We start from the raw sequence: 19,591 nt of genomic DNA, 5'->3' as shown, positions 1-19,591 counted from the left end.
TTTAGATTAAAGGTATGCAGAAAATCCAAGAAGTCAATGAGTTCCTCTAAAAGGGCTCAATATTTGAAGTCATTGTAGGTGAATGGCTAACTGCGCCCTTTTTTTCTATAATAGCAACGAATCAGGCACCTACTGCTGCTGCTGCACATGGACAGGAAAAACCACGTGCAATAAAACAAAGCCTGGTGGACGTGAGCCGAGACAGTGTAAAGGGATAACGATGGCGGCTAGTGGTAAAGACGGACGTTAATGGCGATAGCGCCACTGCCACTAGTGGCGACAGTTAAATGAGGTTAATTCGGTCAGCGCTAGATTTTTGACCTTTGCTGGTGCCCGGCTTCTTTTTGTGCCGGTCGTCAGATGGAAAACAACACGGAAAGGGAATTATGCCGGCTTGATGGTCGAAGTCCACAGCTCACTTGCTGCGGCTTATGGTGTGTGGGTGTATCGATTTATTTTCCGTGTCATAAGCTGCAGGAAACTATCGATAGGGGTCAAACTGCGGGAGTAATCATGAGTTCTGTGAAAATTGTAAATGACACCTTGCGATGTGGAACCATAATTCGAAAGTAAGCCAATGGAAATGCAAATATCTAGAAAGGTATGCATTGAATCGAGAAGTGAGGGGTACAAAGGAAGGACATCGGATAGCAGCCATGGTCAGACTCTTGGCACCAGTTGGCGCCTGGTGGATGAAAAAATCGATGAGAATTTTTTTCCTTTTAGTAGTGCTGAATGACGCGTCAGTAAATCTGAACATAGCTCTAAATGTGATGAACTGTAGACTCTTTTTTGATTTAGGTGAAGTACTGTTGAAAGGCTGCAAACAAACCACAAGTAAATCCGGTTGCGTGGACGAAATGAATCAAACGATGTACTGTAGCGACGAATCAAATTTGTAGAAAGTTAGTTAATAGCTCATCCTTTCAATAAGATTAGGTTTAGCTTCGATTCATCTTTATCTTAAAAACAAAGACAGGTCGAACACTTGAAAGTTTGAATTGGAATCACTTCTTCTTGGCATTACGTCCTCATTGGGAGAGCCTGCTTCTCAGCTTAGTAATCTTATGAGAACTTCCACACTTATTAACTGAGAGCTTTCTTTGCCAAAGTTGCCATTTTCGAATTCGTATATCGTGTGGCAGATACGGTGATACTCTATGTCCAGGGAAGTCAAGGAAAATTTCATTACGAGAAGATCCTGGACCGATCGGAAATCGAACCCAGACACCTTTGACAGTGAATATCTCTGAAGTGATCACAGGAGGGAGCTGTGAAGGAATCTCCAAAGTAAGAGTATCCTTAGAGAAATTCTTGGCTGACTGTAAGAAAACCTCAAAGAAAATGCATGAGGAAACCATATAAACATTCATCTATGCACAGGGTGAACAAATGAAAAAAACGATGGCTCCAGAGAGGATCGAACTCACGACCTTCGCGTTATTAGCACGACGCTCTAACCAACTGAGCTATGGAGCCTCTTGTGCAGAACATACCTAGAAATCCACAACAATCCTTCAATATGGCATTTTCTTTGAGTTAATCTACAATTACGAACAGTGCTGGGATCGGTAAGAGTAGTAGGTTTGAATTTCAAAAAACACGTGGTTCTTTTCAATACAGTAGCCAAAAAATGTAAATCTCATCAAGTAGCCTATGTTGGGTGCATGAATTTAGGAGTATTTTTCTATTTTCGAGGCTTTCATCCTACAACAGGGATGGGCGTGATTTTCACTGGTTTTGCTGACTGTGATTTGCTTTGCTTGGTTACTATAGAGTGAATTTCAAGATTTTTCCCAATCCTGATTACGAACAAAAAAAAAACTCGTATCATAAAAATGTATCTCCTCTTCATATCTTCCTAGAGATTGGTATAATTATGTAAGATTAGAACGAAATCTTTTTAGCTCAGGCCACTTAATGCAAATCTTGCTCTAAAAAAACTTTGGCTCCAGAGAGGATCGAACTCACGACCTTCGCGTTATTAGCACGACGCTCTAACCAACTGAGCTATGGAGCCGTCGACACATCGCATGTATTCAACTCTCAGAAAACTAATCGGCTCTAGAAACTGTATCTATAAGAATGAAAATTTTCAACGGGGAAAACCTACCATTCAAATGCCGATGTGTTCCGACCTAACAGGTGCACCATAGTAATAAACTTATTATCGGGCCATACTTTTCGACCCACGTTTCGTAAACAAATCCTAACTACCGAGCTTCATGCAGCGATTCCAATTATCTAGCCATTTCACAACCATTATTGCTTTGAGGCTCTTTCGTAATTCGCATGTCCGAAACGGATGTTTACCTATGCTAACCGAAGGGGATTTTTCCTTTCGGTGCTAGAGGGTACCTGTCCGAGCATGATCGAACGCGTGTGGCCATAATACACCATAGCCGACTGCAGAAAAAGAAGACCAAAGCAAGCCGTAAAGAGCACATGGCCGGTGCACGTTTCTGCAGTGGATTTTTTCGTTTAGAAAAAAATATTAAGATAAGTTGCGTCGAATTGAAGGAAAAAGCGAGAACGTGAGAGTGAGAGTTGAACTTGATTCTCTCTTGAACAAAAGCTTTCCGTGAAAAGAGAGATCTCAAACAAGAGAACCAGTGCGTTGAGCATGGCAAACGATATGAAACTTCACGTCATAGCCTACTTACTTAAGACGTGCGCTTGAGATGACGTCATTCAAAATATTTGGCTTATTTCCGTTGGCTTGCTGTTCATGTTATTTACATTTTACAGCGGTGCTGGCTCTGGCGGCGGCACCAATCGAGGTTGTTGACAACACAATTATGTTGATGGCGATGGATTCGTAGAAAAACGTATGACCGGGCGCCTGGTGCGCAGTATTTAGTGAATGGTTGGCCGATTGAAGCACGTAAAAACCCACTACCCAACCTCGAAAAGCTAGTTCGGTGGTGGTAAGTGATTGCGCAGTGTGCTTTGCTGCGTCGTTTTCGGTCCGAAGTAGCCCCTTAAAATCGGATTAATTTTTTTACCAATGATTTTATACACTTAACCAAAATTTCAATAGATTTATGCATGGAAACCTTACAAATGTTGTATTATATTGTTAAATATACAATAAATTTAAGGTTCTTATTCTATACTTGTGTCGAAGTCTTAAATTGTCTATATCATTTACGTATTTATGCGTAACGATATTATACAATATGTGGATTATGATTTGTTTTGGTGTGGGATTTTGGAGCCGTTGTACCTTTATAATAAGATGATCATTCGATTCATTATAGTTTGTTTTTGAGCAAATCATATCGAATTGATAACCCTAATTAGTAATTTCGTGAAACATTGAAAAAGTTTTCTAATACATAACCAACAATGCATAATACATATTTTTATTATTTGAATACTTGTTCAAACTCCACTTCTGCACGTCCATGGCATTTGTTTTCGATGCATTCTGTCTCGATTTGTTTATGAACGGGAATTTTACAACCGTACTCAGCAGTGAGGAGAAATTTCCATCGAACTCGTTCGACTAATTTGAACGCAACGAGCGGATCGACAACAGCGAGAAGGTCGTCGTCGACGACGAATGGTAGGATACTTCACTGAATCGATTGCGTGCTCCGTGAATCCGGGTTCATCGAAATAAACACATCAATAAGCTCGAATAAAGTTGGCGAAGGTAAACAAACATGGTTTCGCCGAAAACGCAGTTGGCATTGATGGATGCGCTAAGTAGGTAAACGTAAATTTAGAGAAAAGGGTAGTTTTTGAGCAGGTTTACCGTAAAGTGCTTGGAATTTTTGCTCTTATAGATTAATATCTTAAAGATCTTAATCTTAAAGAGTCATATCGTGACATCAGATAAAATTTATCTATGTATATGTGTTTTTGTCCTCTGTGGGCTTACTACTGTATGAGGAATTGATGCTATACGTTCAAATCTCTCCTGAGAATACTTTAGAAAATCACCCAGATGCTAATTCATCCCGACCAACCAGTCTTCATAATTCTTTATAGATCTTTGCGATCGATAACGGTTCAAAACGAATCTATATCGATCGCTATCGAAAATCACTGACTGGTTGACCGGGATGTAATCCTGCAGAAAATATTCTTTCAAGAATTCTCTGTGGGATTCTACTACTTACATTTCCAAGGGTTTTTACCGATATTTCGTGTGTTAATCCATTAAAATATCAAGAATACAACGAGAATCATTCAAGAAATTCTATTAGACATTTTCCAGGAATTATTCAGGGTCTATCATTGAAAATTCCTTTATTCTAAGGGAATTATTTCAAGAACTATTAATTTCTGAAATGCATTCTTCTTGGAATGCCTCCGTTGACGCCTGCTGAAATTTCTCCCTAGATCACTCTAAGGATTCTTCCAAAAATTTTCCTAAATATTATTGTGGGGCCTTACGTAAGGCTAGAGTCCGCAGTTACAAAGCACAGCCATGCTGAAGGTGGCTGGGTTCGATTCCCTGGGTATAGAGTATCATCGTACCTGCCACACGATATACGAATGCGATGGCAATTTTGGCAAAGAAAGCTCTCAGTTTTTAACTGTGGAAGTGCTCATTAGAAAACTAAGATGAGAAGCAGGCTCTTTCCCAGTGAGGACGTAATGCCAAGAAGAAGAAGAAGATTATTCCAGGAATCTCTCAGATAGATGGCAGACATTTAACCTGGTGTCCAAGTTTAACCAAATCAATCAGTTATTTTATTCCAGCAACAAATTCTTTCTTTGACATTGCTTAAATTTGTTTTTTTTTTATTTTGCTTGAATACAATTATTGCTTAAACTCTTTACTATTCTTTTGCAAGAAAACTTATTATGTCTTAAATTCCTAACAAATTCCAAAATTATTTGAGAGATTTGCAACGGATTTGTGAGGTCATTGAAGCTATTTTCAGTCGAAGTGTGGCTTCAGAACTTTTGCTGCAAATCTTTTGAAAATTAGTCAAACAATATTGTGAGATTTGTTCATAATTCCACGTGAATTCCTCCTCAAGGACAACTATTCTCTCTATGTTTGCTTTTTAACCACAAATTGATTCCGGAATATGTCCCCAGATTCAGCTAAAAAACTTAACATTTCAAAAGTTCAATTATTCTTATACTGAGACGTTTCACTGAAAGTTGTACTAAAATTCTACTGTGGATTCTATCAAATAGTTTTCCCAAAATATTACTATTTTGTGAGGTTCATCAAAGGCTAGGAATTTTTCCAAAATACATCACAAATTGCGTCAGAAGTTCTGCTAGATTTGTTTATGGATATTCTGCCTTAAATCTCCGGGTTATAAAAGTGTTTTTAAAATGTTTCTTGCTTTCGAATCTTCAGATGAAATTTGTTGAAAAACCCCAGGAATACTTTTGCTCCTGAAATTATCATTGCGGAAGGCATCTGTTGGGAACCATTTAGCAAAATAACTGGGAAGGAAGATGGGATTAATGAAGGTATTTATAAATCAATTATTGTCAGAATTCATATTCTGAGATAGAATTACTGTGCATCTCCAGCACAGGATTCCTAAAGGATTTCTGGAAGAATTCTGAGCAATCCCGAAGTCAAGGAAGGAATTTTGTTAGATTTCAAGGATAATTTCTGAAGAAAATTCTGATGGAACTTCTTGAAAAAATTGTTTTAATTTCATTCGCATGACGCTTTCTTGAGGAACTTCTTACAAAAAACTTTTTATACTCCAATTAGCAACACTTTAAAGAATCGAAAAAAAGTTAAATTCTAAGAGCTTTGACAAATTTCAGAAATCCTATACGTATGGTTCTTGATTCCTGAATGTCTATCAGAAATTCCTCGAATTTTCAAAGTGATGAAAAAAATTCCTCCAAGCTTTCAATTCAGTTAAATCTTCCTTTACGAATTTTACCTCGAGATTTCATCTGTTTTAATGCCAATCATTTTCCATTATAAAACATGTAGTGAAAAGAACAACCTTTTTTGTAGTAATTCCTATAAAAACCCATGATGAGTTTTTCTGTGAGGTACATCGTCTGGAAGTTCGTCATAAGTTTCGGTGAATTCTTGAATTTTCCGGCAGGAATGAATATTCTTTTTTTAATTGAATCCTGTTTCATTGGTTATGAAATTTCTATGGAGTATTAGGAGGAATCCTTAGAGTAACACCACATTTTCTGAATGATTTGTTGAATTACCTGAAGAGAAACTTGATAAAGAATACTTGGTTGGTGATTTTGAAGACAATTTTGTGGAGAGCCCTAGAATCTCTTGTACTAATATTGGAGAAATCTTCAGCAATTTAAGACAAACCGAAACAAATTATTCGTGAACAACAGGATGATATTTTTAACTAAAAACTTGAATTTATGTGCAATAAGTACGTAGAAGATCTTCCTAAAGAAATGTTTGGAAGGTTTTCTAAAGCATTCTCTGACGGAATTCTTTAAGAGATTGTTCTTGGCAATTGGATAGAGATTCTTCGAGAAATTTCAGGAAAAACCTGTTCAATAATAACTACCAATCCCGGAAACGATTCTCCGTGGGAATCCAAGGATTAACTCAGTGAAAACTGGTAATGAAGTTCTTGGAGAAAGCACTGAAAAACTACGGAAATTTGCTATGGGAATTTCCAGAGGAATTTTTCAAAAGCACATGGTTTATTACCTGTGAAGTTCATGGAAGAATAACATAGGATATTCCCCGTAAGTTCTTTGGGAGAATTCTGGAATGTTTTTTTACTGGTTCATAATGTACAGTTGTGTTCAGAATAATAGTACTGAAAGCCGATTTTCATACAAAATGCTCAACTTTGGCATGCTATAACTTTGTTTCCCTGTAAGTAATCGGCATGAAATTTTGTTAGAGAACTACAAATATCCTCAATTTTATTATCACAAAATTTGATATTTTTTACACTACCGGTTAAAAATTTAAGCACCAGGTGAAATCGCTCGAAATAATGATAGTTTTTCTTTTGCAATTTTTTGTTCAACAACAATTTCAATTGTAAAATCATTTATAGCTTTGGTAGAAATTGTTGAAACGACGATTAAAGAAAAAATTAAAAACTCAAAATACAGCAGATATTTGAATTATGAAAACTACAATTATTTTGAGCGATTTCACCTGATGCTTAACATTTTAACCGGTAGTGTTAAAAATATATAATATTGTGATAATAAAATTGAGAACATTTGTAGTTCTCTGCCAAAAAACAAGGTTACAGTATGCTAAAGTTGAGCATTTTGTATGAAAATAGGCTTCCACTACTATTATTTTGAACATAACTGTATATATTCCGTAGTAAAAATTGAAATTTGCTAATATCACTTATGTGCAGCGACATGGCATTCCTTCTGTAGAACAAAAATTTGGGCTTTAGACCCTTAGGGCCCCTCCAGTAAAAGTCCTAGCTACGCCAATGCTTCTAGGACAATCTATAGAATTTCCTACAATACTTCTATGATTAATTCCTATACAAATACTTGAAGAGTTTTACCGGGTATTCTTCTTCTTCTTAGCATTTATGTCCTCACTGGGACAGAGCCTGCTTCGCAGCATAGTGTTCTTATGAGCACTTCCACAGTTATTAACTAAGAGCTTTCTTTGCCAAAGTTGCCATTTTCGCATTCGTATATCGTGTGGCAGGTACGATGATACCCTATGCCCAAGGAAGTCAAGGAAATTTCCTTTAGGAAAAGATCCTGGACCGACCGGGAATCGAACCCAGACACCTTCAGCATGGCTTTGCTTTGTAGCCGCGGACTCTAACCACTCGGCTAAGGAAGGCCACCGGGGATGTGTTCAGCAATTCTTCCCTCCAATTTTTCCAAGAGATCAACCTGGTATTTCTCCCAAAATTGTCTCAGATTTCATGGAGAACTTTTTTTCAGATTTCAATGAGGATTACTTCAAAAACAACTTAATGAAAAATTACTTTTCCTTCCAGTCCTACCAGAATATATCCACATTGTTTTAATAATTTCTTCAACAAATTCTCCAGATTAACCTTATTGAAAATTTCTGTTCCTGAAATTCCTACAAAAAGGTTTATGGACAAAAGGTCGAAAGACAAAACGTCGAAAGGACAAAATGTCGAAAATGATTTTCTGGATGCGAAATTTTTCCTTCTTTGAAAAAAGCTTTTCAATCATTTGTCCCTTCGTTTTTGTTCTTCGACCTTTTGTCCTTTCGACCTTTTGTCTTTTGACCTTCTGTCTTTTCGACCTTTTGTCTTTCAACCTTTTGTCATAGATTCATATTCTTGTATTCTTGAATTGTTTAGGAATTTCTTCAACAAACTCTCGAATGAATCTATGTGGAATTTCTTCATGAGCTCCGCCAAAGTTTTCCAGTTTTTCATGGAAGCTTTCAAAAGAGTTTGGCTTTATCTGGGGATGAACCTGCCTATGACAGAAAATCCCTTCAATAAAAAGTACTTCAATTAATTAAAATTCCGAGTTTGGTTTTCATATTGGTCGTCAGAATTGAAAAATTAAAGAGAACGTTTTTTGAACATGTTCAAAACTTAAAAACAAGTTTATATACAGTCACGAGATTTGGGTGCCAGCTTTTTATGTATATCTCTTGTGACACATGCATGGAAGAAATTTCGCAGAAATGTTTAAAAAAACTGAGCAATTTCTCCCCGGAATACGATATCACGAATTTGAAAAACGCACAATCATTCGATATTCAAGCTCATGTCCATATTCATACTATTTCAGGTAGACATTCATCAAATATTCAACCTAAAATTACCTGTGAATAAAGCAGAATAAAATGATGAACATTACAACATATTGTGCATCCAATTACATTTATTTTGAGTCAACTAAAATATTGCAGAATTTTGACGTTTGACTTTTAAACTCTATCAACAATATATGTGTTAACAATTATTGGTTATAGTTATAGCCTACAATTATTTTTGTTTGCTGAAAAGTAATCGCCTATCTCGATGCGTTGGAAATTACGTGAAGGAAATGGTAAATCAAATAGTTTTTCTTTGTTCGCAGTACGCTGATGAGAAGAAATATCATTTTATATGAAGCCTTCTGCAGAAAATTTCTTGACCCATCCGGTCAAGAATTTTTATTTCTTATCGTTTGTGAAACAGCATACTTAGACAATATTTTTAGATATTTCCTAAACATTCTTTAGTTGATTTGACTGGAAAAAAATCATTACGAATATTCCGTGTCTCCGTGTGTTGATGTTGCCTGAGCGATCATTCCTTGAACAATCGATTTGTAGCAACTGCGACGATCTAGGAGCATTTCTAGATGCTTTTAAGATCGTCGGTGCGAGAACTTATCGCGCAATGCACAGTACTTAATAAAACATAATGGTTGTTAAAACTAATTGCTTGTCATTAAGGACATGGATAGCAATCAATGCTATTCCATTGCAACATCACAAACAACATTAGGCATTCATCTTATTGCCATGTACAATCTCAAGAATTCATCTCGATGCGAGATAACCTCGATTTGATAATCTCGCGTCGCGAATGCGATTTGAAATCAATCAGCAATTACGTTTGCACTGATAATGCATAATGGATTCGTATTTCATTAGGTTTTATCTACATTTCCTATTTTTAAACTGTATGTACTATAATGGCATCTGAGCTGAACAAGACGTCCTTGCGACTGCGTCGTTGTCATCGGTGCTGCCGGCACGATAAGCCTAGTTCTGCTTAAGTATTTCTTGTCGATTGCTGCCACCATATATACGAATGCATTCCACATTTGTTGCTTATGGTAAATTACCAGACTTGACTTAGAACAAGTCATTGAAGAAAAACGGAATCCCATTACACCACCAACTACGCACAGGTAGCTCGATTGGTTTGAGTCGATTATTGCCGTCCGCTTACGACAGCCAGTAGGGTTACCATGCAACAGTGAAAAATTTACGTCTATCCGTCGATCCGTTCTCCAGCCATTTCGTGACATACAAACACCACTCCATAGAAGATAGATAGATGGTCTTTCGTCATATATCCATCCAGAGTGGATTTAAATAAAAGTGACGTCAATGTCAAAATTGGAACCGCGGCGAACTGTCATTTCCATATAAATCCGCGTTCCAATCGAACAGAAGACCTGTCGAACCTAGAACATGACTTCATTCTTGTTTCCATTAATAATTATGTCATTTATTGTCTTTGTCTGAAGATCTATTTTTTGAATTATATTTCTGGATGCTCAATATAATATTTTATAGATTTATCTGGTTTTTTCAGTAAATTATGGGCTTTGATTGGTAACTCGGAGTGATACATTGAAAAGAGTATGCTTAATCTTATTTGTCAAAAAAATCGTACACAACTTTTTAGGAAAAAAAGGTACTCTGAAAGGAGTACGTATGGTAACACTAGCAGGTGAGACAGGCTGCTTCATTGAGTCGATAATGCACATTCCAGCACTTCCCCTCGGAGTGGCGTTCGCGCTTGAAGCAGCACTAATACACATTCATGAGTTTTTAATTCGTTAAGTATAAAGTTGAGAAGTTGAGGAATAAGCCATATAAATTGATGGAAGTAGTCCTCCGATTTTTTTCCCTCCTCCCTTCGGGTTGTTATTCTTCTTTATGTCGTCGAGTGCGACCGTAAAATGAGGGAATGCACTTTGGTCGTCCTCAGATTGACATTGTTTTGAAATATGCGGGGTATGAATTGACCGTGCGGGGGTGGGGGAGGGAAACAAATTGGAATTCCATCCCGTACAGCCGTTGTCTGCCGGTGGACGACGACGACGAAGTACAGAAGATTGCCTCTTTGTTTGTGATTGCTGACGAGAGGCGATCACAAAAGATATTATCTCGCTTTTAGGGTCAGTGGGGTTCGATTATTGTTCGGTAATTTACGGTTCGTTATCTCAAGACAAGGCTCGAATATGCAGGAAATTGACTATTTTTTTGATCAATTGTGCAGTCTTCAGTGTAATCAAGCATATATGGGCAGGCTTTGGGATTTGTAGTGAATGGACCTGTATAATTCTCCAATGGTAAATGGTAGGATGCGTAATTGTAGTTTCATAAGTTTTTGAAGAGATTTGCATCAATCAATGTTTGATTGTTAAGGAGTCTATGCTTTTTAAACTATTAATAAGGGTCGGCCAGTTAATTTTATCGATAATAGATTTAGCTAACGAAGACAATTCCAGATAAAATCCTTGATGATTTCCTGATCCATTAAGCTAGCTAATACTTCTGCTGATGAGGTTCTTGGTAGAATCCTGAGAAATTCTTACTATAAATAAATTATTAACTAATATTAAATTATTAACTATTATTAAATTATTAACTATTATCTACTCTCAGTTTGGAAATATTTCTTGGTATTACAACAAATGGTCCATATTAGTATAGCACACTACATTGCCGGTCTGAAAATCAGAAGATCGGATCAGAAACTCCTTATTAAGACCAAGTTTTTATTTACAGTTGATGGATGGATACAGACATTTCTTAAATTTGTTACATTTGGCTTCAATGCGTTTAATGTGGTTTTTGGAAGTTAAGTTTTTATCTAGCGTGAGTTATAAATAATGATCTGTATCAGACGAATTTCACTGGAACCTTTCCGATGGTGAGAACATGTCTACTTTAAGGTTTTAAATAAAGAGCTTCTGGTTTATGTGGGAATATTATATGTTGACTTTTTTGACGATTTTTGACATCCCTAAGGTAACTCAGATAAGTTAGATGTGAAAATGGAGTAAATATATTGATCCCAATGAGTGGTTAGAGTCCGCAGCTACAAAGCAAAGCCATGCTGAATGTACCTGGGATCAATTCCCGGTCGGTCCAGGATCTTTTCTTAATGGAAATTTCCTGGACTTCCCTGAGCACAGAGTGTCATCGTACCTGCCACACGATAAACGAATGCGAAAATCGCAACTTTGGCAAAGATAGCTCTCAGTTAATAACTTTGGAAATGCTTATATGAACACTAAGCTGAGAAGCAGACTTTGTCCCAGTGAAGACGTGATGCCAAGAAGAAGAAGAAGAACATATTGGTGCCCAGAATGCTGTCTTGAAGAACACCAGCTCTTACAGTCGATTGATAGAGTTACCCGAAGTGTACGATTTGTACGTATTGTATTTGTACGATGAATGGTTCATGTTATAATTTTATCTTTTGATGAGTGGATGAATGTCCATGTATGAATACGAACTGTTCATTGTCAAATATAATCCGTCATTATTTTTCATAACTTTTTTAAAAAGAAAATAGCTTGAGGGTTTGGTAGGATTTTTGTTCGGTTTCAAAAGTGGTACAACCTTAGCATTGTTCTGTTTTGTAGGGAATATTCCAATTGCAAATATTAGACAAATACATCAACTAAGAACGGTAGGGGAGACATAATCTACATAATTTTATGAAACACTTCATCTATACGAAAAACAATGCCAGAGCTGCAAATCCATCAGACGTCATAAAAAAATATTTAGAAGCAGTTTGTTTGAATTAACTAAACTAAGCTTAAACTTGCACAGAGATCATTTGAACGGATTTAAAAAATCTCGATAACTTTGCGTATACCTTAACAAATCGCCTTAAATTTTCAGAATTTCAAAGATAAAATAATCAAAAAATAATTCAAAGATGTCCCTCTTTTATATGTGTTTATTCATGTTCATTATGATTTTATTTGAAAGATATTGGCTATGGACTCTTTATTCCTCAACTAATTTACTGACATTTTATTAATGGTACAATCGAATTCTATTTGGAAATTTGAATTTTCTTAGAACAGTGATATCACTGCTGTTTGTAACGACAAGGAATCAAATCTCCCCAAATTAATAAAGGTATTTACTAGAAAATTTTAGCCACTCATATCATACATATAAAATCCCAAAGTTGTTTGTCAGTCAGTAATGCTTTGAAATGTTTCACCGAAATATTTCACTGAGCACTATACTCAGAAGCACAGCCACAGAATTACTAAAGTTTATGCATTAATGACTATTTTCTGTCTGCCTCTTTTTCATTCTGCAGGGAATTTTGTTCCTACTAGTGGTCCCGGCAAACTTCGTCTTGCCATCAAGTAGACTGTTGAAAAATGTCAATGGAATCTCCCACACGCTAACATGAAAGTACCCATTAATGGGTAAAAAAGAGCCCATTTCCATGTAAAGTGGCTTAACTCATTTAAAGAGTAAACTCGACTTACTCATTAAAGAGTATTCGCATCGTACTTCAAATAATGGGTATTTTTCACTCCTGACCGCTGATATGAACATGAGTAATAAAACCCAATTATTTTATGAGCGATGCAGCGGATTGAGGTTATGACATAAGTTTTGGTTCAAAAAAAAAAATCCATATAAAGAATATCAGCATAAATAAGGGACTAAATAAAATACAACGTACATTTATTTCATAATTTAACTAAACAAAAATTCAACATGTATACGATCATTTCGCAGACAACCCAGGCACTACGTGAATCGTTTCAGTCAGCATTAAACTCAGCTGCAGTTATCCAAAAATCTACAATTAGAAAAACCGATTGTTAAAATATCTACTAACTGAGAAGTATCCATTGATATTACTTACGAATCGAAAATAGTGCGTGCAATTTCCTCCTCCATAATTGAATGTCGAACAATAAGAAAATCCTGACTTTTTTCATTAACACCGAGCGCTAAAAAAATGAAATTGAAAAATGGCGCTATTGCCTTGCAAACTATATCATGTGTACTATGTCTTCTTTCAGGCGTTACGTCCTCACTGGGACAGAGCCTGCTTCTCAGCTTAGTGTTCTTATGAGCACTTCCACAGTTATTAACTGAGAGCTTACTATGCCATTTTTGCATGTGTATATCGTGGTGCAGGTACGAAGATACTCTATGCCCTGGGAAGTCGAGAAAATTTCCAACCCGAAAAGATCCTCGACCGGTGGGATTCGAACCCACGACCCTCAGCTTGGTCTTGCTGAATAGCTGCGTGTTTATCGCTACGGCTATCTGGGCCCCTACTATGTACCCACTAATATTACCAGGAATGATACTTCATAATGAGGCCAAAGTACCCTTTTTATGTCACTGAAAAGTACCCTTCTTCTGACAACTCCATACTGATCATACAAATGGGTACATGAAACCCATTTAATGGGTACTTTTATGTTAGCGTGGATACAAAATGACATATTAGTACTCTTCCGTTTTACCAAATTTTCCGAAAACTTCCCCAAACTTTTTCGTCACACGAACACGTCGAAACCCTTCAAGAAAACAACCGTGAAAGAATTATGTAAATCGATTGTCCCGTTCTCAAGCCATTTCGTGACATACAAACACCACTTCATTTTTATTTATACAGATTTGTCAATTCACCTGGGTTGAAGCATCGCTAAGCTTCAACCCAGGCGAAATGACATTTAGTGTAGTAATTCTGTGACTTTTATTATTTCTCAGCAGTGTTGTGAAAAACTCAATTTCTCACGACTCACGCTTGAGATTTTTCATGCGTGAGTTGTCAATCATGCAACTCAGCATTCAAAAAATCATGGATGAGTTGGCTCACCTTTTTGACTCATTGTCTCTTATTTCCACAGTTTACTCACACACGGCAATAACTTCTTGTTAGTCTGGTAAAATTATATTAATCCTTTCTAACGTAAACAACAACATTCGGGTTTCACGAGTTTTTGTCGGGTTTTGCGACTGAATCATTTTTTACGGTTTGAGTTGATTGAGTTGATTTTGCATCAAAATCTCAAGCGTGAGATTTGCGAAGCAGATCTCTGATGAGTTTGCTCTCACGGGAGAGCGTATTGATTGAGATTTTGAGTGTGAGTCTATCAACACTGTTTCTCAGTGTACGATATAAACTTTAAAGCAGTACATCAGTTTGTCAGAACTACAGACAACAATAAATAAGAGAACACTACAAAAAGTATTTTGCAGAATATTCGAAAATTTTTGTTAACATTCTTTTTTCTAATTTATAGAATGTTCTGGAACTTTTGAGATATGACACAGCAGAAAGTTCCGGTTTTACCGGTATAGTTTTCATAATTTTTCCGGTTTTTAATTTTGCTAATTGAAGTTATTTCAACTCAACTTCTAATCTCTAGATTTTTTTTCTTTATGAAAACAAAGGATTCTTTGAAGCGAATAAATTTCACTCCTTCTTTCAAATAGTTTTTTTTTTAATAGTTATCAATAGTTTCATATTGGAAGTTTCAACATTTAAACAATTAAATCTGTTGCACTTAGAATTAGGTCGCATATAATGAGTGATTTCAACAAGTTGAACGCCCACTGGACTGAGGATTGATATTTTTACACTAAAAGTCAGTAATGGTAGCTGGATAAGTTGGGTTAGATCCTCATGTGACCTTCGTTCGATTGAATTAATGGAAAAATTCTATTCTTAAAACACTTTTCTTTGTGGAATTGACCATTTTGTGGTTCCAATAATGAAAACCACAGGTTTTTTTTACATAACCGCAGATAGCTTGCCAAATCATCAATTCCGAGTATATTTATCTGCAAAAACTTATTTGAACTTACAATTGTTGGTACGAAATTTGAGAATTCAAAAATTTATTCGATCATTTCTCCTGACTTTGTTAGGTTTTCAACTTCAATAACTTTTTCAAATACATATGTATGAATCTTCGTGAAGTTTCTACCACTGGATAAACAATTCTTCCGGATTGATAGGCTGTAATAAATTTCTGGTTATAACAAGTATAGGCGCCAGATTAATGAAAAAGAATCGGCAAAATACTAAGTGGAACATACTTTAGTTTACTAATATGATAAGTATGGCATCATATTTTACTAACTACTAAATGAAACATTTTTAAGAATCATAGTGTAACAAAATAAAAATTAAATCATTAAACTTTTAAAGTATTTCAGCGAATGTAACTTGCTCAAATTCACGAATGCTGAATTGCAATGTATTCAAACATAACCATTAACTTATGATTTGTAGATTTAGAGCTCGAAAATATTCGTTCGAAACAATTTTCCCGGTGACATTCTTAAATTACCCGTTTTTACAGTCTTTTCCCCGGTGGATTCAAATTCCCGTCTTATCCCGCTTTTCCCGGTTCACGGGATTTACATCCCCAAGACTACACTGAAAATAATCCACACGCTCGATCCACATTCTTTTAAACGAGGATCTGTCGTGTCAAATGGCAAGGTGAAATAACGTGTAAAATCTATGATTCTGTTAAGGTTTGACTTTAGTTCGATAGCAAAGGCTTTTACACACTTTCTCAATGTGTTTCACAATGGCGATATCAATCACTAGTAGAAATTGTTTGCCTATCGTGACAAGGACTTACATTTGCCATACGCGTGTGACCCGTAATGGCCGGCTGGTATCAGAAAATTACGAAATCGCGAAACTCTACAGCAAATTTTTCGATAATTAATAAATTAACGTGTTTTACACATGAATTTGAATTGCTAATAGCGAATGGTTTTACACCATCGATTGATATGTTTCACAATTAGTGAAAATTCACAAGTGTACAATATTGATCATCACTTAAGAAAAAAACGGTTGCTTCTTAACCACCGCCAACACATTTTCAATCGGAAGGATTTTGGCGCGCTCGAACTGACAAATCTTCCGTTGCTACCGTTGACGTGATGTCGGACTGTTTTCGAAAACAGTCAAGATAAAAGTCGAGCTGGCAGAGCAATGACATTTGTCCATTTAATCGAATTGCAAAGTATATGTAATGTTTGGCTTTTCGGTTTGGCTGGTTAGCCGTAAACCACGATTCATAATTGAAAACGAGAGCAATGACAGTTAGTTCGCTTGAAACTTTGCTGCGGAAGTCCAACTGGCGAACTCCATATAAGTTTATATTAGGGTTCATTCTCATATTACATAACGCTAAAAATGGTCATTTTTGACACCCACCCATCCCCTTGTAACGCATTTTGTATGATTTTTTTTGTTTGAATTTGGTATGAACTGTAACATCTTGAGGACAACCAACCAACCAACCCCCTCCAGCGTTTAATGAGCCCTTAGCAAAGAAATTTATTTTGCCAAGTTGCATTTAAAAATAGGCAATAGCAATCTTTGAAAAATCATAGTTTGACGCTTTCAAATTCCTTTAAAACGTGGCTAGCTGGGTAAGCTAGTGTTTAAATAAGCCTCATTAATTTGCGACCTCAATAGTATTGAAATATTTTTTTAAATCTCTTAAGTTATATGAACACTTCCTAAGACATGTCTTTGCAAGAACGAAATATTGAGTACTTTCAACGCTATTTAGAACCATTTCGTAATGAATGATCTTGCAAAACACGTTTACATGAGAATTGCTGCAGAAATCTCGTCAAATTATGATTTCTCTGCAGAGTTACAACCGTATTACTGATCAAAAGATGATCAAATCTCCCGTAAGCTATTTTCTGGACGTGTCTTGATGACAATGTAAAATCTCTTTATGTACTTTGAGGCCCACACTTTTTATGAACAAAAATCAACGTTGAAGGTATAAGGTCAAAAATATCACGTCCACTTAAGAGATTCTGATTCCTTCTGGCTTTACGTCCCTACTGGGACATAGCCTGCTTCTCAGCTAAGGGTTCTTATGGGCACTTCCAAAATTATTAACTGAGTACTATTCCAACATAACACAGCAAAGTCAATGATTGCATCATACAAGTATGACCTTGAACTAGCTTTAGAACAAATAATATGGCCTTGATATGCAGTCTTCCGGATACTGCATCGTTCTATATATAGTAATCAACGCCGCAAATATAAACTGCAGATATTATTTAATCGAGTTGGTACATAAAATAATGCATATATTTTCTAAAAATGTAAATTAGCCAAATGAATTTACATTTGTTTCCTGTTTGTTAAGCCACTAGATATTAACAACAATCATTTAACTTGTACATCCATTCACATATTTCCACGTGACGAGTTTATGAGTCGTGTTTGAACATGTTTACTTCAATTATTATGTTTCCATCATTCTCAAATCCACATGTACGATGATGAAATTAAAATTTATGAACCAGTCAATAATACCGATCAATTACAAGCGTCACCTATAGGTACTCTTCGGTGCCGTGTGATTGCAATCACATTCGTTACTTACCACTCGGGTCAGAATGATGCTACTCGCTTGATGCGCCGGTTGTGGGACTCCCAGTGACAGTGACGTGAGGCCTACCACTCCGCCAATCAACGATGACGACTTGAGACTGTTCGCTACTCCTCCGCTATTGTTGCTCAGATCTTCCCCTACCGCACTGTTGCTATTGCTGTTACTGTTGCTACTAGCACTAGCGTTACCGTTGCTGCCCGACGAGGTCGAGGAATTTTCGTCGCCCGTGGATGGTTTAGGCGCGATACTGCCTCTACCCATATCGGACTTCATGATGATGATATATCCTGTTTCTTCTTCGATTCAACGAGATTGGATAAATCGCTTCGTAGTGTTATCCACACTTGTCCACTTGGATTGCGTTGAAGCGCGGCTATCTTTGCTACGTATGTATATGTGAGTTTATAGGCAACCGCCACACTGCACAATACTTATACGCGTGAAGACGACTACGCGTAGAGCTTGAAAGATATTGCTTCGGTAATCTGCTTTCCCTTCAGCTGGGATTTTTTTCATGCATGCAAACAAACGGTCAACCACACTTCGCTTTTTTGCATATAATTTAATTCGGGGATTAACAAAACGACACAACTGTAAAATATTACATTCAACGGAACGGTTTCGTGTCGCAACCACTCGTCGTACCTCTGTATAGGTGCAGAAGTGGTTCTCCTTTCACTTGCAGTTTTGTGAATGATTTAAAGAATTTCTTATTGGCTTAAAATTATCGCGATTCGCGTACCGTACCGCACTGAAAACAGCCCTCTCGTGGGGAATGCCACTCACTTCCGGTGAAGTACTGTCACCTGACCTGTTTCCGGGAGGCTGCAATCGGATTCCGAGAATTTTGTATCAACGAGTCTAGCGCAGCCGAAACGCCACCACGACGAAAAAATCGCTTTCCCTCTACTCGGCCGTATAGTGCCAGCCAATGTCAATCGCCTCCACCGAATACAAACGAACGGGCCAATAGGAGTTTATAGACTATGAGTCATCGGTTTTCACGTTTCCCAGTGTATAGTATATTTTAGCCAGGCCCAAAAGGAAAACATTGAACATTACACGAATACGGCTCCCGACGGTTAGCTTTGTGTCACGAACACAGGCACCGTAATAGGCCTATAGCCTTTTTCGCACACATGAGTTGACGTTTTCCCAAAACGTAGCATGCTATGCAAATCTTTATTGCCTTACAATTTTTAGGTTTATCACGAAAGTAAACTTTCAACATATTTTCGATATTTTCATTATATTTCCTATAAAAATTAAAAATCTATGTCTTACAAATGTTGATGAGAAAATTCTAGAAATTCCACGATAAAATATTCCCTTCAGACTCACATATTGCGCAATAACATCAAAACAAACGTTGTACATCCACATCCAGAGACGAACATGGAATGTGTTTGCCAACAGCAATACATGTACGAAAATCTATCGCTTTTTGTTGAATCACACATCTAGGCTCGCCTCTTCTAGACGCTCCGTGCCGTTTGCATTTTGG

At 36.8% G+C, this 19,591-nt stretch overlaps 1 protein-coding gene and 2 non-coding genes across 3 annotated transcripts in view; all 3 read right to left on the bottom strand.

Annotated features, from left to right (window-relative positions):
- Nucleotides 1-19,037, bottom strand: part of LOC5571304 (transcription factor kayak) — a 44,964-nt gene extending 25,927 nt beyond the window's left edge. The window contains exon 1 of the mRNA XM_021840861.1: nucleotides 18,079-19,037. Within this exon, the coding sequence (XP_021696553.1) occupies nucleotides 18,079-18,360 (282 nt within the window). The 5' untranslated portion in view covers nucleotides 18,361-19,037. The remainder of the gene's footprint in view (nucleotides 1-18,078) is intronic.
- Nucleotides 1,406-1,479, bottom strand: Trnai-aau. The gene has a single exon. It is a non-coding gene; the product is annotated as a tRNA-Ile (tRNA).
- Nucleotides 1,947-2,020, bottom strand: Trnai-aau. The gene has a single exon. It is a non-coding gene; the product is annotated as a tRNA-Ile (tRNA).
- Nucleotides 19,038-19,591: the final 554 nt, after the last annotated feature.

Source organism: Aedes aegypti, chromosome 1 (assembly GCF_002204515.2).
Source record: "Aedes aegypti strain LVP_AGWG chromosome 1, AaegL5.0 Primary Assembly, whole genome shotgun sequence".
Taxonomy (NCBI): domain Eukaryota; kingdom Metazoa; phylum Arthropoda; class Insecta; order Diptera; family Culicidae; genus Aedes; species Aedes aegypti.
The sequence above is the reverse complement of the archived record's forward strand: the minus strand, read 5'-3'. Positions and strand labels throughout refer to the sequence as shown.